General features: G+C 39.0%; 1 protein-coding gene across 2 annotated transcripts in view; it reads left to right on the top strand.

The window, feature by feature from the left end:
- ZFX (zinc finger protein, X-linked) overlaps positions 1-20294 on the top strand; it is a 77248-nt gene extending 56954 nt beyond the window's left edge. For both annotated transcript variants that reach the window (XM_011988000.1, XM_011988001.1), the window contains 5 exons: positions 11621-11770; positions 12003-12146; positions 12514-12666; positions 13193-13333; positions 14441-20294. In XM_011988000.1, coding sequence (XP_011843390.1) covers positions 11621-11770; positions 12003-12146; positions 12514-12666; positions 13193-13333; positions 14441-15624 — 1772 coding nt within the window. In that variant the 3' untranslated portion in view covers positions 15625-20294. The remainder of the gene's footprint in view (positions 1-11620; positions 11771-12002; positions 12147-12513; positions 12667-13192; positions 13334-14440) is intronic.
- The last annotated feature ends 593 nt before the right edge of the window (positions 20295-20887 follow it).

Raw genomic sequence — 20887 nt, 5'->3', positions numbered from 1 at the left:
CTCTTTTATTTTTATTTTTTTGAGATGGAGTTTCGTTCTTGTTACTCAGGTTGGAGTGCAATGGCGTGATCTCGGCTTACCACAACCTCTGGCTCCGAGGTTCAGGCAATTCTCCTGCCTCAGCCTCCCGAGTAGCTGGGCTTACAGGAATGCGCCAACACTCCTGGCTAATTTTTCTATTTTTAGTAGAGACGGGGTTTCTCCATGTTGGTCTCCATGAGGCTGGTCTTGAACTCCTGACCTCAGGTGATCCGCCTGCCTTGGCCTCCCAAAGTGCTGGGATTACAGGCATGAGCCACCACGCCCAGCCAATCCATGTATGTTCTATAACCATTAGTCAGCCTTCCAATAAAGTAGAAAATCAGTACTCAGTGCTTACATTATTTTGATTGTGAAAATATCATTCGCAGCATAACCATTGATCACTTTGATTACATTTTTGCATACAGCTTTTTTCCCCTAGAAATTGTTATTGTCCCCTTTCCCCCTTGTATTCCTTTTTCTCTTTTTTTTTTTTTTTTTTTTGAGACAGGATCTTGCTCTGTTGCCCAGGCTAGAGTGCAATGGTGTGATCATGGCTCACTGCTGCAACCTTGGACTCCTGGGCTCAAACAGTCCTCCTGTCTCAGCCTCCTGTGGAGCTGGGACTGCAGGCACGTGCTACCACATCCAGATAATTTATTTGTAGAGATGGGGTCTCACTGTGTTGTCCAGGCTGGTCTCAAACTTCTCGCTTAAGTGATCCTCCCACCTTGGCCTTCCAAAGTGTTGGGATTACAGGTGTGAGCCACCAAGTTTGGCCGTAGGTTTTTTGTTGTTTGTTTGTTTGTTTATGCATTGTATTTTCATGCATGGGAGCCCTTTGAATTTGGAGATTTCCTCTAATAGTAGCCACTAGCCACATACTTGGCTAAAAGTTGTTAAAATGAATTAAACATACAGTTCCTACATTGCACCAGTCACATTTCAAGTACTCAGTAGCTGCATGTGGCTAGTGCAGAACATTTCCTTCATCAAAGAAAGTTCTGTTGGTTAGCACTGGTCTGCAGGCTCAGTGAAATTGCAAACAATATGATATCTTTTTAAAAACTTGAGACAGGCCAGGTGTGGTGGCTCGTACCTGTAATCCCAGCACTGTAGGAAATGGAAGTGGAAGGATTGCTTGAGGCCAGGAGTTTGAGGCCAGCCTGGGCAACACAGTGAGATCCCATCTCTACCAAAACAAAAAAATTTATTTATTATATATTACAAGGCAATAGGGACAGTTAGAGTATAAACTGACAAAATCCAGAAAGAAGCTGAAGAGAAAAAAATATGAGGTAAAAGCCATCATAGAAGCAACAATAAGAAAAAATGTGTCTTAGCATATAGCCAAGGACAGAGGGATTGGGCTTTAGGAAATCACAAAATGAAATGTTAAGAAAATAAAATTGTGAAAATGCTTATGGAGAAGAAGGATAGATATGGAGAAAGATAAAGGACACAAATACACATAAGTGAAATTCCAGAAGAGAACAACTAATGAACTAGAAAAATATTTATAATGGAAGATTTTTTTCCTGAAATAAAGATTAGAATCTTTTTTGTTCCAAGAAATTGTCAAAATGGTAAAACAACCAAATCATAATCATACTGTTATTTAGTGAACTTTAAGGATCAAGAATTATAGGGACATCCACACAGAAATGCTCAGTGCTAGGAGACAGTGAAACAATGTCTGCAAAGTTCTGAGGAAATTGTAACCTAAGAGTTTTATATTCAGCCAATTCATTCTTCAAGTAAAGGCCGTGGACCAACATTTTCAGGTATGCAGAAATTCAGAGACTGTAGCACCCATTGGCCTTTCTTGGATGGGGGAACTATTTGGTATTGAATCTAGCAGATTAAAGGATCGATCAATAGAAAGAACCCTAGAATGGAGAAACTGATTTTTAAAAAAACTAGAAATGAGCATTGAGTTCATTTAATATAAAACTAGCTATAAAATATTTGGGGGAGTGGAGAAGTTGAAATGTTAACTTCCATATCTTTCACAGTAAAGTGACAGTAGATGCTGGGTCTAAAACTTATTTGTGTATTATAGGCAAAATATGGATGCTTTTATAATATTTTTTCTTACTTTTATTTATTTTTTGAAGCGGGATCTTGCTTTGTAGCCCAGGCTGGAGTGCAGTGGCGTGATCATGACTCACTGCAGCCTTGACCTCCTGGGCTGAAGTGATCCTCCTACCTCAGCTTCCCGAGCAGCTGGGACCACAGCCCCATACCACCATGCCCGGCTAATTTAAAAATTTTTTAGAGATGGTCTCACTATGTTGCCCAGGCCGAGGCAATCCTCCCACCTTGGCCTCCCAAAGTGTTGTGATTATAGGCATGAGCCACTGCACCTGCCTTGTTTTTTTTAGACAGTTAAGAACTAATGTCTTAATGACCAAACATTTACTTGAAGATTAGCATTCATATATTTAACAAATGAATGTTGTGTGCTTACTCTATACGCCGGGCAGTATTGTAGGCACTTGGGATATACATTAGTGAACAAAACACAGGAAAGTTTCTTTCCCTCATAGACATTACATTCTAGCAGAGGTACACAGACATAGGTGAGTGGTACAGCATGTTATAAGGTGATACGTACTTGGGGAGGTAAAAAGAGGTATAAGGAGGATTTGGGTTACAAGTACGGTCAGGGTTTTGCTGAGAAGGTAACATTTGAGCAGACACTTACTTTTGAGACATCTGGTTAGACATCAAAGAGGAGATACATGTACAAATCTGAGTTATGGAGACAGGTCTAGAGTGGAGATGTAAATTTGGGAGTTGTTGGTATTTAAATGAAATTTAAGTCATGAGACAGAGTGAGATAACCAAAGGAGTGATTGTAGACAAACTTAAGACTAAGGACTAAGCCCTGGGGTTTGCAGCATTAGGTGGTAAAAGGAGGCTCCAGCAAAAGAGTGAGGAGGCATGGTCAGTGAGGTGAGAGGAAACCAAGAGATTGGGTCATGGGAGCCAAGTGAGGAAAGTGAATCACAGAGAGTGCGTATCTGTCAGATGCTGCCGCTGCAAGTCACGTGAGGGCCGAGAATTGGTCATAAGTGACCTTGATGGACAGTTTTGGTGAAGTTGTGGGCAAAGAATGACCTGATTGAAATGAACTTTTTTTTTTTTTTTTTGGAGGCAGGGTCTCACTGTCGCCCAGGCCGAACTGCAGTGGTGCAATCACAGCTCACTGCAGCCTCGACCTCCTAGGTTGAGGTGATCCTTCCACCTCAGCTTCCTGGGTAGCTGGGACTACAGGCGCATGCTACCATGCCTGGCTAATTTTTTAATTTTTTTGTAGAAATGAGGGTCTCGCTGTGTTGCCCAGGCTGGTCTCTAAGTACTGGGCTTAAGCAATTCTCCTGCCTTGGCCTCCCAAAGAGCTGGGATTATAGGTGTGCACCACTGCACCCAACCTTGAAGTTACTTTAAAGGATATGAAATGAGGCAAATTTGAGAAATGGAGGTGGTGGAGAAATGGGATCAAGAGTTTTTGCTTGGCCGGGCACGGTGGCTCACGCCTGTAATCCCAGCATTTTGGGAGGCCGAGGTGGGTGGATCATCTGAAGTAAGGAGTTCAAGACCTGCCTGACCAACATGGTGAAACCCCATCTCTATTAAAAATACAAAATTAGCCAGATGTGGTGGCGCACGCCTATAATCCCAGCTACTTGGGAGGCTGAGGCAGGAGAATCGCTTGAACCCAGGAGGTGGCGGTTGCAGTGAGCTGAGACACACCATTGCACTCCAGCCTCGGCAACAAGAGCAAAACTCCACCTCAAAAAAAAAAAAAAAAAAAGGAGGTTTTGCTCATTTTAAGCAGGGGAGAAAGAATGGCTTGTTTGTATCCTGATGAGAATGATCCAGTAGAGGATGCAGGGAAAGAGAGGGGAGAGGTGCTCAAGCAGTGAAGAAGGGGCTTCAAAAAGAGGGGATAGGCATTAGGTAGGAACACAAATGGTTTGTGGGAACAGGCTGAAGACAGTGTATGTGGGCTTAGTTGCTGGCAGGTGGATTAGATGCGGTAGTGAATCTTCTCTTCTGGTTGATTTCTAGGTGAAGTAAGAAGGTCAGCCACTGAGAGAGGATGGGGAGGTGGTATTAGAGATTTGAGGGGTGAGGAGAATAGGGAAAAGAGGAGAGGACAGAAAGTAGCAGAAAGGGCTCACTTCAGGTTCAGGGTTATGAATTTAAAGTGAAACCATCCGTTGGGTGTGTTTGTGTTTCTGTGTGTTTCTAGCCATATTTAGCTACCTAGGTGCTGGTGCAGAGGCAGAGAGGCAAATTGTAAAGTGTGTGATTGTGCCAAGCCTGTGTGATGAAACAAAAGAAGGGGTAGGGTAAGAGAATTGAGATCGTGGGCAAGGGAATGGGATTGACTTTGGAGTTAAAATTGTTTTGTTGTTGAGTTTAAATTCTCATGTTGTAACTTTTGTTTAAAAAGAGCATGTTACAACATCTCATTTTCACAAAAAGTTCTCTGTTCTTTCTTCCATCCTTTTATTTGTAGTATGCCTGGAGAAATGTCTAATGATCTGTAAATTCTGTTGATGGTTCCCAGTGGCAGGATTTTGAGCACATTTTCATTTCTTTCAGAAGATGAAGATAAAGGTCTGAGTTCTAAAGTCAGGCACCTCACTTTCTCTTCCACCTCTCACTTAGTAGCTCACTGACTTTGGGCAAATCACACGCCATTTCAGAGCCTGTATTTCTTTATCTGGAAAAGATGAGAATCAAATGTAATTAAAAAAATGTAGAAATGCTAAGGAAATTGCAAAATGCCATGCAAATGGTAGTTATTATTAGAAGTAGTCTTAATTTCCAGAAACTGTGCTCTTCTGTTTTGGAGAGGCCTTATTCTAAAGCTCTAGTTCTTCATTACTACATTAGGAGAAGGCACTTATGCAGGAATCATAGGTAGGATGACTCAATTTTATCGAAGCCTTCTTTGTCTGTTTTTAGAAATTCATTTTTAATAATGGTAGCTTTAAAATCATAGTGAAATTTTGAGTACTTACTTAACAGGACCATCAAAGTGTCTTTTTAAAAGATAAATCATTCCTGTAACATTTCATATTCAGAATAATTTTATAGATTTAGTGGGATAAATGTTCAAGGTGAAAATCTGAAGGTGAATTATACTTATGTAATAGAATAGCTTTGCTACCAGGTAAGCTCATATATTTGGAATGTGTTTTCCCACACATTTGTGAAAGCAAACAGAGGTCTTTTACTCCAAGTTACAGGTAAAACCATGACATTTTGCAAGCTCTAAAATGATTGGATTTTCTAGTCATCAAAGGTTTAACCTGAAGGGTACAGACAAACTGACATGCAAAAACAAGAAGCCTGGCCCTGTTATTTGTAAACATAGGGACATTGGATTTTCCAGTACTTGCTGGAATCAGTTTTGACAAGCCTTCTCAAAAGAGGCCAGCTTTATCAACATCATCAAACTGTTTTGAGTTGAGTTATCCGAAGATGTTACAAATTTTCTCCTAGTTTGGTGATAACTTTATCCCTCCATTGCTACCTCGGTTTGAAATTCCAAACCACCTTTAAGAAAATAACCTTGGCCCAGTTAGTCGGGTATGTCATAAAAATAGCTTTGAAAAAGGGTAAGTATGTATCAGTCCAGAAGTAAGAGCATTAATGCTGACTCTTTCTCCCTACAAACCATTTTTATAAAGCATAATCAAGGTACTTTAATTTAGATAGTTATGTCCAGTGTTTAGAGAACCTGTAGTTGTTTTTTTAACTGCAAAGACTTTAACCAGTTGGACTCTTTGAACCTTCGTATCATTAAGCTTGTCCTGGATCACTCATTTTCTCTAGTTTCTCAAGCTCTTAACCCAGTCTTTTGTTTTCTCACTGATTACCCAAGTTCTTGCCTCTTGTTTCATACCTATGATTGAAGCCACCAGCCATAAACTACAACTTTCTGCATCATCACCTTCCCTGCTTCCCTAAACACAGCATAGCTACATTATCATTCAAGTCTCAGAAGGATAGCATGTTTCTCCTTCTATTTAAGGAAAATTCCTTCATCTTTGCTCCTAGTTTCATTTATCCCTTTTCCTCTGAGATCTGGATCCCCAAATTTCACATCCTCTGGCTTCAGTCTCTCACTTTCTATTCTGTTTTCTCCTACAGACCGAGCATGCTTGAGTATTTTTATCTACCAATACTAAATGGAAAAGTCCTTGACTCTGCAACCCATTTTAGTTATTGTCCTTCTGTTTGCCTTTTTCAAACTAGACTCGAAGAAATTCACACGTTCCATTGACGACTCAGCCCACTCTAGTCTGACCCCTTACAGCCTTCACTCCACTGATTTTAACCAAGAACAGCGACCCCACGCTACTACACAGTGGACATTCCTTCTCCACGTTCCTTCTTGTGTGGTGCTGCATTACTTACTTACTAGGGCCTTACTTACTAGGCTTCCTGCATCTTTTAACTCCCTAGCTTCCTTCATACCCTTCTACCACCCTCTCCAGCTTTCCCTTCTCTGGTTTCTTTATGAACTATTCTTGCCCCTCCCTTTAACTATGGCATTCCCTGGGACTCTGTCCTCACACTGCAGATTCTCACTGCATGATGACAAAGCTTAGTTAACACAGTTGAGGGCTCCCCAAACTGTGTCAGCCTTCCACTTTCAGACTTGAATATTAAGCAGCTGGCTTCACATCTCATTCATTCAGTGAATTGTTGATTCATCAATATTCTGATCATCTACCATCACCAGACTGGGTCTTAAAAGACTGAGTAATGAAAATACAGGTTCTGCTGTGTCAATGGGAAAGACGGGGAGAAAAACCAGACAGTGGCCACACAGTGAATCATGTATTCCGAGAGAAGCAAGCAAAGGGTGCCGTGAGCACAAAGCAATAGCGACAATCACTGGTTCTGAGGGCTTTTCAGGACGTTATCCTTGGGACCTTAAGTTAATCAAACATGCAGGAAGAGAGATTCTTTTCCTCATTTCTCACATTTCTTACCTCAGTTACTCAGTCACCTAAATTTTAAAAACCCAGTTATCCTTGGCTTCTTTGTCATGTTAGGTTTTCAGTCAGACACCAAGTTCTACTCATTTCAGTCCCAAGATAGGCCTCAAGTCCAGCCCACTCCGCCAGTTGTACTACCTCTGTCCTGATTCAAGGCCTCGCCATCTGTCACCTGCATTACTGCAGTAGACGCAAGTCAGCTCCATGCTTTGATCTCGTTGGATCTACCTTTCCAAGGCCAGCAGAAATGGGCACCTGACTTAGTCACTGCTCTGTGTGAAAGTCTCTCAGTCCTGCAGCAGATATTCTCCAGCCTCTCATCAGAGTCCGAGAGGCAGAGCGCCCCTAAATCTGTCTCTATATAGCAGGTCCGAGTGCTGCAGATTCTGATTCTGTAGAGCTGCTGGACTGGATGCTTTGTTTTTAAATTCCCTAAGAGATTTTGACACCTGACCAGACTGAGAAACCCTTGGCCTGCAAGGATAAAGTCTGAGTCCCTCTGCCTGTGCACAAGGCCCTTTGTGACCTGGCTTCAGCTTCGCAGTCGGCTGCATTTCCTGTCACATCCTTTGCCACATTTGACCCTCACATTCCAGCAATATTGACCCATGCATTCCCTTACCATCACACCATTTTGTGTCTCCCTTCGTTTGTCCCTTTACGTAATTGCCCTTCTCTTTCTCTTAACCTGGGTGAGGTATCTTTCCTTTGTTCCCATGGCAGAGATCAGTGCACAATGATGTTTGCCAGTCATTTCTGACTCTCATCCTCTCATTTTTCTGTATCAATTTGTTAAAGATTGCATTAGAGGGTTCAACATTGTCATCTTACAATGTACATAAACAAGCTTTTGCTTTTTTCTCTTAAATGACTTTCATTTCAATTTATGTAAGAAAAAGTATAATTTATCAACAAGTGCATTTTTAAGTGACTTGTTTGGTTTTGAAACTGAAGATATATTAGAATGTAGTTTGGTGATTAATGATATCAAAAATAGACCAAAACAACAACTGCTTTCAGTGACCCAGAGTTTGGGATTCTTGAACTTTGCATTTGAAACAAGCTGATTAAATTTTATAATTTTTGTGTTTGTAAATGACAAAGGTTTGGGGCTGCCATTTTCAAACTTTTCTTTGCACGTAATTTGGGATGTGGATGGTATTCTCAATAAGTCAGAAGTTAAGTTGATAATTTGTCACTGTGTTTTTGTTTTTTAATGTTGGCTTTTGAGATAGTAGATTCATCTTGATGTTCTGCATAAGAATTTTGATTAGGTAAACACAGTTTTTGGAGCTGGAGATTGTGACAGAACTTTGCAGAAGTATCATTTCAAAGATGTCAGAATCTGAGTTCTGTCTTGGTATAACGGGTGTAAATTACACAAGGGATGACTGTGAATGTTAAAAGTTATAGTGGTCAGAATCACCACCACCTAGCCTTGGTTGCAATACTAATTATGCCTGCCTGAGTCATGAGCACATTCATTTGTTTTCCACGAAAAGAAAGCATGTTTAGATAGTTACACTATTTTTTGATTTTTCAAAAATCACAGTTGCCTCTACCAATTTAAACCCCATGCTCCAAATTCCAGAAGTTGACAAGCCCTGACTGGGACCAGCATAGCTTGAGATGTGAATTGTGTGACTCCAGATAAGTTACTCAACCTCTCTAAACTTCAGTTTACTCTACTGTAAAATGTAGAGAATATTGTACCATCTGCCTCACAGGGTTGTTGTAAGTATTAAGTAGTACTTACCATAATCACTTAGTAAATGGTAGCTGCATTATTATTACTACATTTAAAAATACCCACCTGTTTACTTGTTCACTTTGCCACAAGACTGTAAATTTCTGGAGCCCTTGACTTTTTCATATTTGCATCTCCAATACCTGCCTAGAGTCTAATGTAGTTGTGATTCACTGTTTGCTGAACTGAATAAAACAATGTCCTTCCAAAAGGAAAACAGATCTAGCAGAGGAACACCAGAAAGGGAACTAAAAGGGCAAAGGGGAAATGAAAAGGCTTGTTGCAGGTATTACAAACAAGCTCAATGAGCCTTCTTTTCTGGGCCTCGGTCCTGCTCCCCTCTAGTTGGTCTTCCACTATGCCAGATAGACCAGCTGGGCCTAGAGCAGAGAGAACATTCCTTCAGAGTTTCACTAATGGACTCAACATTGAAAAACCCAACTTTTGTGATAAATTAAATTGTATTGGGTGCTAACTTTTCATTAGTCTTTGCTACACTTTTTGTTGAGCTAGAGATAGCAGTCAGTGCCCATAAGTGACGTGTAATGTAAGGCTACATTATATGGGGATTATGCTTTTGGTTGGTATTTATTCAAATCCAGAGTCTGTTATTTGAAGACACCATTTTTTGCAGCTTTATTTTGCAGGTCCTGTGAATAACAGGACACTTACTTTCTTGGCTACTTTGTAAAGTTTTAAAAAATGTGATGTTTGACTGGGCATGGTGGCTCATGCCTATAATCCCAGCACTTTGGGAGGCCGAGGTGGGTGGATCACTTGAGGTCAGGAATTTGAGACCAGCCTGACCAACATGGTGAAACCCCATCTCTACTAAAAATACAAAAATTAGCTGGGTGTGGTGGCCGGCATCTGTAATCCCAGCTTCTTGGGAGGCTGAGGCAGGAGAAGCGCTTAAACCCAGGAGGCAGAATTAACCAAGATTGTGCTACTGCACTCCAGCCTGGATGACAGAGACTCTGTTTCAAAATAAATAAATAAATAAATAAAAATAAAATATAAATAAATAAATGTGATGTTTGTTGTATATCCCCCGAGTCTCTACTATTGGAAGTCATATGTATCTCTTTTTTTTTTTTTTCTCTTTTTATCCCCCTCTGTGTCTCTCTTTCATTTGTTCATTTTTTTTTTTTTAACACATACAGGCTATTATACCTTCATTAATGAGAGCAATGGGTGTATGAGAATATGTTTAAATTCACATATTGCTGCATTTGCCACCAAGGACCTAGACTCACTATTGTCATAAACTAAAGTTGTGTGTGTACGTTATGCGTATTTAAATTTAAGCAGATTGAAGCTGAATTTCCGTTGGCCATCTCATTGCAGTGTACCTTTCTGGCAATCATGTTTTGATTATTTTCAAATGTATTGTTCTGTTGGAGATAGATCATATCGAATGATAAGAATAGTGACCATGAAGTACTGCTTATAAAATATTTATATATGAAGACTATTTCTTGATTTTACTTCTAGGACATTCTTCTAAGTTTTTTGTTGTTGTTGTTGTTTTGAGACAGGGTCTCACTCTGTAACCCAGGCTGGAGTGCAGTGACATTATCTTGGCTCACTGTAACCTTGACCTCCCAGGCTTGTGTGATTCTCCCACCTCAGCCTCCTGAGTAGCTGGGACTACAGGCACGTGCCACCATGCCCAGTTAATTTGTGTGTGTGTGTGTATATATATACACACATATGTATATATATGCGCGCGCGCACACACACACACACACACACATATATATTCTTGAGTATCATTTGATATGATCTGTCTCCAAAAGAATAATACATTTGAAAATAATCAAAACATGATTTCCAGAAAGGTACACCGCAATGAGATGGCCAACGGAAATTCAACTTCAATCTGCTTAAATGTAAATACGTATAACGTACACACACAATTTTAGTTTATGACAATAGTGAGTCTAGGTCCTTGGTGGCAAATGCAGCAATACGTGAATTTAAACATATTCTCATACACCCATTGCTCTCATTAAAGAAGGTATAATAGCCTGTATGTGTTTTTAAAAAAAAAAATTTTATATATATATAAAATTTTAATATATATATAAAATTGGTAAAGATGGGGGTCTTGCCATGGTGCCCAGCCTGGTCTCAAACTCCTGGCCTCAAGTGATCCACCCACCTTGGCCTCCCAAAGTACTGGGATTACAGGCATGAGCCACTGCACCTGGCCAGTTCTTTGAAGGTTTTAGTATTAGAAGAATATCTTTAATATAGGAGTGCTTTTACCTTATGGCTTAGCAAAGGCTGTAAGTATATTCTTTTGTATTTACAGTTTTCTAGGCTACCAGGAGTTTTCTCTATGTATAGTATTTTTTGCTTTAATATCTTCTTCTGTTTTTAGAAGTCTTTAGAAATGTATTTATTGAATCTTTTACTTGTCTAGGTAAAATCCAATTTTATGTGAATCAAGTTAGAGATTATATTTGTAAAAGAACTTTCGCCGGGCGAACTGGCTCATGCCTGTAACCCAGCATTTTGGGAGGCCGAGGCGGGTGGATTAGGAAAACACGGTGAAACCCCGTCTCTACTAAAAATACAAAAAATTAGCCAGGCGTGGTGGTGGGCGCGTGTAGTCCCAGCTACTGAGGAGGCTGAGGCAGGAGAATCGCTTGAACCCGGGAGGCGGAGGTTGCAGTGAGCTGAGATCGCACCACTGCACTCCAGCCTGGGTGACAGAGTGAGACTCCGTCTCAAAAAAAAAAAATTTTTTTTTTTTGCAAAGAGTAACATTTTATTTAAATATCTATTATTATTTGTGATTTATTTCCTTCCTTTTTAGTGGATGATGCTGGCAAAATAGAACACGACGGTTCTTCCGGAATGACCATGGACACAGAGTCGGAAATTGATCCTTGTAAAGTGGATGGCACTTGCCCTGAAGTCATCAAGGTGTACATTTTTAAAGCTGACCCTGGAGAAGATGACTTAGGTAAGAAGAAGTGTTTAGACATTGTACATCCTCATCCAAATGTTTCAGCCTGATTACTTTTGGGTTATTTAGATTGAGAACATTTGGAATCTTTTCTGAAGTAACTTTTGTATAAGAATTCCAATGTTGTAATAGCAAAGTTTGTAAAAAGTAATAAGAAAAGTATGTAAAAAGAAATAGATGGAAATGAAGTTTTCAAATAAATTATTGAAGCTGTCTTCTTCTCGGATAGGTGGAACTGTAGACATTGTGGAGAGTGAGCCTGAGAATGATCATGGAGTTGAACTGCTTGATCAGAACAGCAGTATTCGTGTGCCCAGGGAAAAGATGGTTTATATGACTGTCAATGACTCTCAGCCAGAAGATGAAGATTTAAGTAAGTAGGTGGCCTTTTTGTGGGAGAAAATTTTATGTTTCTGGAGCTTTTAAGTGACCAGCGTTTGAAATAAGTAGCATTATTTTAGAGATGATTATGCTACTACATTCCAAGGGAAACATCAGTGACTCTTTTATGTATGCTTATAATGTTGCTTTAAAACCAAGTTATGATGAAAGCCAAGAAGTGAATGATTCATTCAACAAATATTTATTGAGTGCTTACTACGTGAAAGCTATGTTCTAGGTATGTAATATTTGGACCTTCTTTCCATTTTGTCTATTAACTGAATTCAAATAAAAACATGTTTCCTGTAATTTCTGTAAAGCCGGTCACAGAAGTTTTTGTAACTTTCTACTTTACTTAGATGTTGCTGAAATCGCTGACGAAGTTTATATGGAAGTGATTGTAGGAGAGGAGGATGCTGCGGCAGCAGCGGCAGCCGCTGCTGTGCATGAGCAGCAAATGGACGACAATGAAATCAAAACCTTCATGCCGATCGCATGGGCAGCAGCTTATGGTAAGTTGCCTAGCACCTCTTAGCATTGAAGAAGTTGGTTCTTGAACATGAATCCAGGATTGAAAAATGGTTTCTGTAGTCTTAGGTTTCAGAAGTCTGAAATACCAGTGTCCTGTAAGGATTATTTGAATTGAATTAGAGTATAAAGTCTACATTTTGTGTTTATTTTTAACAGGAATTTCTTTCATGTGTATATTACGTAGAAGGAAGTACTGCAAGAAGTACACAGGCTTTCAAGCTGAAAGTTTTCATCTTGATTATATTTGGCCCATGACTTTTTCATTTTGGGAGACAAGGGAGTCTATGGGGCAAAACTGCTGACATGCGTTTTTTAGCTTTGGAAGCTAGGCGTTTCCTACGGTCTCACGATGATAAATGTGCTCATAAAACCCATGACCTAGAATGGGGAATTTCTGTCATTCATGAGTATCATGGCTTACTTTTCGTTGTTGTAGTTAATAAAGAATTCCTAATTCTTTAAAATTTATAATACTGTATAATTTTGTTTTTTAATACACATTGTTAGGTAATAATTCTGATGGAATTGAAAACCGGAATGGCACTGCAAGTGCCCTCTTGCACATAGATGAGTCTGCTGGCCTCGGCAGACTGGCTAAACAAAAACCAAAGAAAAGGAGAAGACCTGATTCCAGGCAGTACCAAACAGGTGAGGGCGCACGAGTTCCATGGCGCAGCGTGCTCTCAGAGGAAGCTCTAGTATGTATCCACAGGGGTGTCACAATGGCATTTTAGCTGCTAGACCATATGTAGCTTTGTCTATTGAACTTGAAAATATAATTTTCAGAATTCAGTGATATTCATGAATGATTTCCTTAGATAAAAAGAAACAGTACATGACTGAGAAACATGGATGAGAAAAATTCAAAACTTGGATGATTTTTATGTGTACATGGAATGAAATCCCTCAAATATGTTATAAGCATTAACTTTGTAAATATAGAGAATCTATGTCAGCATAAAGCAGGCATAATTTACAGAGCAGCAGGATAAGTACTTTAGTTCATACAACATTCCTATTCTTGTATGATGATACGGGTTTAAACTTTGCTGTAAGTTAATGTAAGTTACGTTTTTTGGAATAAACAGTGGAAATTTTTGTCACCAAAGTTTATTTTTATGAATAATTTTCCACCAGTTCGTTTATTTTTTTTTGAGGCAGAATCTTGCTCTCTTACCCAGGCTGGAGTGCAGTGGCGTGATCTCAACTCACACTGCAACCTCTGCCTCCTGGGTACAAGTGATTCTCCTCTCTCAGCCTTCCAAGTGGCTGGGATTACAGATGTGTGCCACTGTGCCCCACTCATTTTCATATTTTTAATAGAGACGGGTTTTCAGCATGTTATGTTGGTCAGGCTGGTCTTGAACTCCTGAGTTCAGGGGATCTGCCTGCCTCGGCCTCCCAAAGTGCTGGGATTACAGGCATGAGCCACCATGCCCAGCCAATTTTCCACAAATTTCTAAATTGCTGTAGGTTTAATCACTAATTGATAAAAGTTACATATTCATTAATTTTATTAAACTAGAGGGAGTGAAGGTGGTACAGTCCTCATGAATGAAGTTTCCAGACCATTTTCTCTATGACTAGGTTGCTATATCTCTTGTGTTGAAAAACAGTAAAAGGAATGTTAAGTAGCAAATAGTCCAATTTAGGAGTCCTTGGCCAACAGTGGTCAGAACCCACGCTTTACATTCGCAAAGAAACTGGAACAGAACTTGGTTTGAGCACTCATACTCCTTTCTTTTCCTTTCTTAGCAATAATTATTGGCCCTGACGGACATCCTTTGACTGTCTATCCTTGCATGATTTGTGGGAAGAAGTTTAAGTCGAGAGGTTTTTTGAAAAGGCACATGAAAAACCATCCCGAACACCTTGCCAAGAAGAAATACCGCTGTACTGACTGTGATTACACTACCAACAAGAAGATAAGTTTACACAACCACCTGGAGAGCCACAAGCTGACCAGCAAGGCAGAGAAGGCCATAGAATGCGATGAGTGTGGGAAGCATTTCTCTCATGCAGGGGCTTTGTTTACTCACAAAATGGTGCATAAGGAAAAAGGAGCCAACAAAATGCACAAGTGTAAATTCTGTGAATACGAGACAGCTGAACAAGGGTTACTGAATCGCCACCTCTTGGCGGTCCACAGCAAGAACTTTCCTCATATTTGTGTGGAGTGTGGTAAGGGTTTTCGTCACCCCTCAGAGCTCAAAAAGCACATGAGAATCCATACTGGGGAGAAGCCGTACCAATGCCAGTACTGCGAATATAGGTCTGCAGACTCTTCTAACTTGAAAACGCATGTCAAAACTAAGCATAGTAAAGAGATGCCATTCAAGTGTGACATTTGTCTTCTGACTTTCTCGGATACCAAAGAGGTGCAGCAACATGCTCTTATCCACCAAGAAAGCAAAACACACCAGTGTTTGCATTGCGACCACAAGAGTTCGAACTCAAGTGATTTGAAACGACACATAATTTCAGTTCACACGAAAGACTACCCCCATAAGTGTGACATGTGTGATAAAGGCTTTCATAGGCCTTCAGAACTCAAGAAACACGTGGCTGCCCACAAGGGCAAAAAAATGCACCAGTGTAGACATTGTGACTTTAAGATTGCAGATCCGTTTGTTCTAAGTCGCCATATTCTCTCAGTTCACACAAAGGATCTCCCATTTAGGTGCAAGAGATGTAGAAAGGGATTTAGGCAACAGAATGAGCTTAAAAAGCATATGAAGACACACAGTGGCAGGAAAGTGTATCAGTGTGAGTACTGTGAGTATAGCACTACAGATGCCTCAGGCTTTAAACGGCACGTTATTTCCATTCACACGAAAGACTATCCTCACCGGTGTGAGTACTGCAAGAAAGGCTTCCGAAGACCTTCAGAAAAGAACCAGCACATAATGAGACATCATAAAGAAGTTGGCCTGCCCTAACAATACTTCTACAGACGTTTGTAGAGATACTGGCCTTGAAGCAGAAAATTCATTTTAAAGCCAATCAGTCTCGTTCACATACAATACTGTATATTGATTTATGCTGTGTACAAATAGAATTATTGCTTCTAGTTGACTTTTTTTAATATACATTTTGTTCAGTAGTGTGTTCTGAATTCTATTCAGTTTGTTTAATAAATGGGGAAAACTGGCAACATGCTAGTTACTTTTAATAAAGTAATCCCTGATTCTATACCGAATTTTTATATCTTAGAATTTTATATTTATTTAAATATTTACCTTGCTTACCTTGATGGTACTCTTCTAAGACCATTAACTTAAGGTAACTTTATATTGGTAACTCTGAAAGTATTCATGTTGACTCATTTTCCTTCCCCATACATTTCTCACAATAAAATTGTCAGAGACATCTACTAATATAAATGGGAGATTTTACAGTCAGGTCTAATTATCATAACATGGAAGTCACTTACTTAATATTTTCAGACCACTTGACAGTGAAAGTTTCCATTTGAGCTTTTGCGTCCCTGGCTTTGCTTAAGAGCAGTGGCTGGGTTCGTGTTTACTTTTCAAATATATTACTTTTGGTTTTCTTTGGATTATTTACATCTTTTGTCAGCATAGCAAACTTTTAGAAAACCTTATTGAAAAATTATGCTTGATCATGTTGTATTTTGATTATTCTGTCTGTGCGGCTTCGTCTTGGAATGGTTTTGTGCTACAAATGACATTTACTGAGGACTGCATTTTGGAATCTCCTAGAGGTAACTCATGGCTTATAGGATCTTTTGCAACTTTATGTATGTAAATGTACCCCGAATTATATATATACACATATATATCATGTACCTGTGTGTATTGCTTATTTTATATATTTATACACACAACCCCAGGTTACAGTAGTTGTTTAAAATCTATAATGAAAAGTATTAAATTTACAATAACATGAAAGATCCAGGGATGCATGAGAGAGCATTTTGTAAGTCATGCTCTTCAGAGAGATTACTCAGGTGAAGAATTAGAAGGAAAATAAGGACACTAGTATTTTTAAAGAGTAAAGATATTTTCTTTTAAATATCTTTGGTAACTGAAAAATAGAGGTTAAGATGTTTCTAGGTAGACTGTTTTCATACAGTTTCAGCTCCATGTCTTTATATTTTTCTGAAAAGCAAATGAGTATCCAGACATGACTGCCACAGTTCTCTTTGAGAAGCCCGAGAGGGAACTCTGTCTTACCTAGTGAGAGGGATGGAAAAGAAGCGATGGCTCTGTGGACCAGAGAACAGGTGCTAATTATGGCATCACACTAGGCAAGTTCAGGCCGATCTGGTATTTCTCAGACAGTTACAGTTAGCAAACTTTAAAAACTTAACACTCAAGTTGGCTTTGATTAAAACGTAAAGATGTGTTTTAAGTAGATAAGGAAAGTCTGAGGCCTTATTTGGAACATCACTAAGTCTTCCAAAGGTTTTTTTTTTTTTTTTTTTTTTTAAGATGGAGTCTCGCTCTGTTGCCCAGGCTGGACTGCAGTGGCATGATCTTGGCTCACTGCAACCTCTGCTTCCTGGGGTCAAGCAATTATCTGCCTCAGCCTCTCAAGTAGCTGGGATTACAGGTGCCTGCCACCACGCCTGGCTAATTTTTTGTATTTTTAGTAGAGATGGGGTTTCACTATCTTGGCCAGGCTGGTCTTGAACCCTGACCTCGTGATCCACCTGCCTCGGCCTTCCAAAGTGCTGGGATTACAGGCGTGAGCCACCACGCTTAGACACCACATAGGTCTGAATCAGTGTCATATAGTCATAAAACAAACTCGGTTAATTAGAACTTGGTTGTGTTAAGACGAATCTTGGAGAACAGAAAACAGTTTTGGGGTCCCTTCAGTTGGCTATTGGTCCATCTGCATCTAGCACATTGTAGGATATTTAGAAATTGTCTTCCCACCCTATAGCTGCCTTGCCACCTCATTATGGTGCTCCGTCCCCTGTGTACTTAGGTTTTTACCTTTCATCTTTCTCTTTGCCATTGATGTTTGTATTCAAGAGTTACATTTTTAGGGTTAGAAATAAAAATATTTGGTGTTTGGCAAACCTGAAGTGCTAGACTGATTTAGTCTAGTTTTAAATCAAGTGCTTTAGGCAGGTGTGAACTCTAGCCCAAATGCCAGTCAAAGTCAAGGCATGGGTTTTCCTAGCCTATCTTATAGGAAATTCCTGTACCTTCTTGGCCCCTATAATGTGTGTGTTTTTTTTAAAGTAACTTACAATTTTGTGATCCGTGATTCATTGCCCTGCGATTATTGAAAGCTCTGTCTGTTTTTTTGTGAGAACCTTTAAAATCTCCCTTAATTTTTATTTTCCCAGAAATAATGTAAAAACACTTAAATGAAAGTGGAAGTGTATTAATTTTAAATCCTATAAAATTAATACAGAAAATATAAATGATTGGGTCTTTTTTTTTTTTTAAATAAACTGAAAGATAAAGAACACAACACTTCACACATTTTATATTTCTCTTACATACTCTGGAATCATACACAGTTCTTTTCTTTTTAAAGCACAATATTAAAACCTTTAAAAGGTATTTAAGGGTTTGGTCAAGTGAATATGATAAAACATTTGTCTGTATAAAGAGAAAATGAAATCGTAGTCACTGTTATGTACTGACATTAGTTACAACCTAGTTTTAATTCTTAAAACAATTTTGATTAGCAAAGCTAAAAAAAATGGATGTTTCAGTTAAATGTTTTAAAGAGGTACAGATTTTTACAAGGACATAATATAAGTTATTGTTCTGTAGAAATATCCTATTAAATATTGTATGTCCCTCCCTCTGTACACTTTGTAAAGAAAGTAAAATACATAAAAAGAAAATCATATAGGGATGTGTGACATTATTGTAATTGTGTACTTGAGAATAACGTGCAAAAATAAAAATCAGAATATTTTCCTGTTATTGAATGTTTAGTCTATTTGATACCAGTACTAAGTTAATGCTTTTTCTTAAGGAAAAAAAAATGTACAGTTTTTGTAAACCTAATAAACATCAAAAGCAGTGGATTATTTTCATCCCCCCATTTCTTAATTCCTTTTTCACAGCAGTGGAATGCAAAGTGCTTGATTGCTTTGAATTTTGTGACTTGGATGCAAATACTGGTAACATTTCAGTTCTGTGAATTTGCAAGTAATATTTCAGAGAAGTTAAGAGGTGATTGGTGAGTCCTTTGATGAGCATGTCCTTGGAATTCAGTTTTTCTTTTATCTTCATAAAGGATTTGTTTTATTAGCATCTCCAGTTCCCCGAGATAAATTACCCATGCATAAAGTGGTTTTTGAGAGCACTTAATAAAGTTCATTTCAGTATTAATTTACAGCATATTTAATCAGTGGGTACTGTTACCACCTCCACAGCAGAAATCGTGCCCTCGAGTTACCACTTGGTGCCCAGTTTAGAGGACTCTAGTAGATGCTAACATACTAGAGAATGGTCATTGCCACAGTTAAAAATCGGCAGTTAAGTAAATGTCAGGAGTCAAAAGAGATAGAGTTGTGCCATCTTTGATTTTATAGACAAGATTCTGCAGTTCTTCCGACTGTATGAACAAATGTTTGCCTAATAGTTGAAACAATAAATCAAAATTTTAAGTAAATGACGAAGGGAATGTGAAGAATGTCACTGTCCAGAGCCATAAATCAGACAAAACCATAGCATACTGAAAAACTTGTAATGGAACACCTAACAAATGACACCTAACCTGTCTGTGATCCAACAAGTCAGATAATGTGCTGCTGTATTCTCTGGGAATCCCAGTATTAACAATTTCATTTCCCACAAATTCTAGCATTCATGTAAGGAAAAACATGGCCAATCAGTATCTTAAAGGGACAGTCTTTCAGAGCAGTGGTTTTCAAAGTGTGGCCGGGCAGCATTGGCAGCATCTTAATTTCCTGGGACTTTGTTAAAGATGCAAGTTCTCAGCCCCACCCTAGTCGTACTGAATTGGGAAACTGGTGTGGGACCCAGCGATCTTTGTTTTAACGTGTTCTCCAGGTGATTCTGATGCCTGTTCAAACTTGGGAAACACTTTTAGAGCACTTGAGGAACCTAAAAGATGACTGGTTCAACATTTTGTGTGGTAGATAAGAAAATGACAAAAAATCAGAAATGAACAGTGAGAGAAAAATAGGACCCAGACAGTTGATACCTTCCGTTTGCTGTTTTAAAAGTGTAAGCCTGCCAAGTCAACAAGTACACCTTTAGCGCACATGTAAATAGCCTGCACTTCCTAAATCTTGTGTGGCCTCCCATAGTTACATTCCTCAAAGGTAAATTGAGTTCAGAGGAAGATTCAGCATTTAAAAGAGAAGGGCTGAAAAAGATTGTGTGTGGGTGTGTGTGGGTGTGGGTGTGTGTGTGTAATTGGCCCAGGGTTACTTAAGTAAATCATAATAAAAAAAAACCATTTTGCCACATTCTGTAACTGTTTAGTTAAGGTCAAATTAAGTTTACCCTATGGATTTTGTTTCATCTTTGGTTTCGTGTATATATTGTTTGCCTTTTTCATAAAAATCTTGGATTTGTTATATATTGTTCCTGTTATTTTTGACATCTTTGCTATTGTAAATAAATTACTATTTTGTTTTAAGTTACCCTAGTGGAGTGTTGGCTATAGACAAGGTATACACTCGAAATGAGGAGATTTAAATCACACAGTTAATGAATTCCCAACTTGCTAGAGGTGATTCGACTCCCTTCAGTAGTTCAACACTAATAATAGCACCAAGGAACATATCACTGGTGCATATAGGCGTAGCATCTGTACCAACTTGGATTTCAAAATCATGTTCTGACCTCTGATGGAAATACTCAGTCCATCAAGTTTGAGGTCAAAATCAAGAATTACTTTACTTTACTTGGTTTTTCCTATTCAGTTGGTCTCCCATGTTACTTGTATTGCTGGTACTGGTGGACACAAAGGATCTGGCATTACAGTGACCTGTTGAGACTGTAAAGCCACTAGGAGACTTGGCTACTGAAAACTTGCTCAGGACTTCTCGATGTTGTTTGGCTATGTGAACTACCACAGAAGTATCTAAACACGTCGACTAAAATTATAGAATAGTTAACTAGACCTATATTATTTTGCTTTTTAAGAGGCCAGTTTCTGCTTTTAAATGCAGAACCCATTTCCTTTTGTCTGAGATTATTTGAAATGAGAGGTATTGTAAAGCCATCTGTTGGG

Source organism: Mandrillus leucophaeus, unplaced genomic scaffold (assembly GCF_000951045.1).
Source record: "Mandrillus leucophaeus isolate KB7577 unplaced genomic scaffold, Mleu.le_1.0 Scaffold321, whole genome shotgun sequence".
NCBI lineage: Eukaryota > Metazoa > Chordata > Mammalia > Primates > Cercopithecidae > Mandrillus > Mandrillus leucophaeus.
Note: the sequence above shows the minus strand (reverse complement) of the source record. Positions and strands in the feature narration are given on the sequence as shown.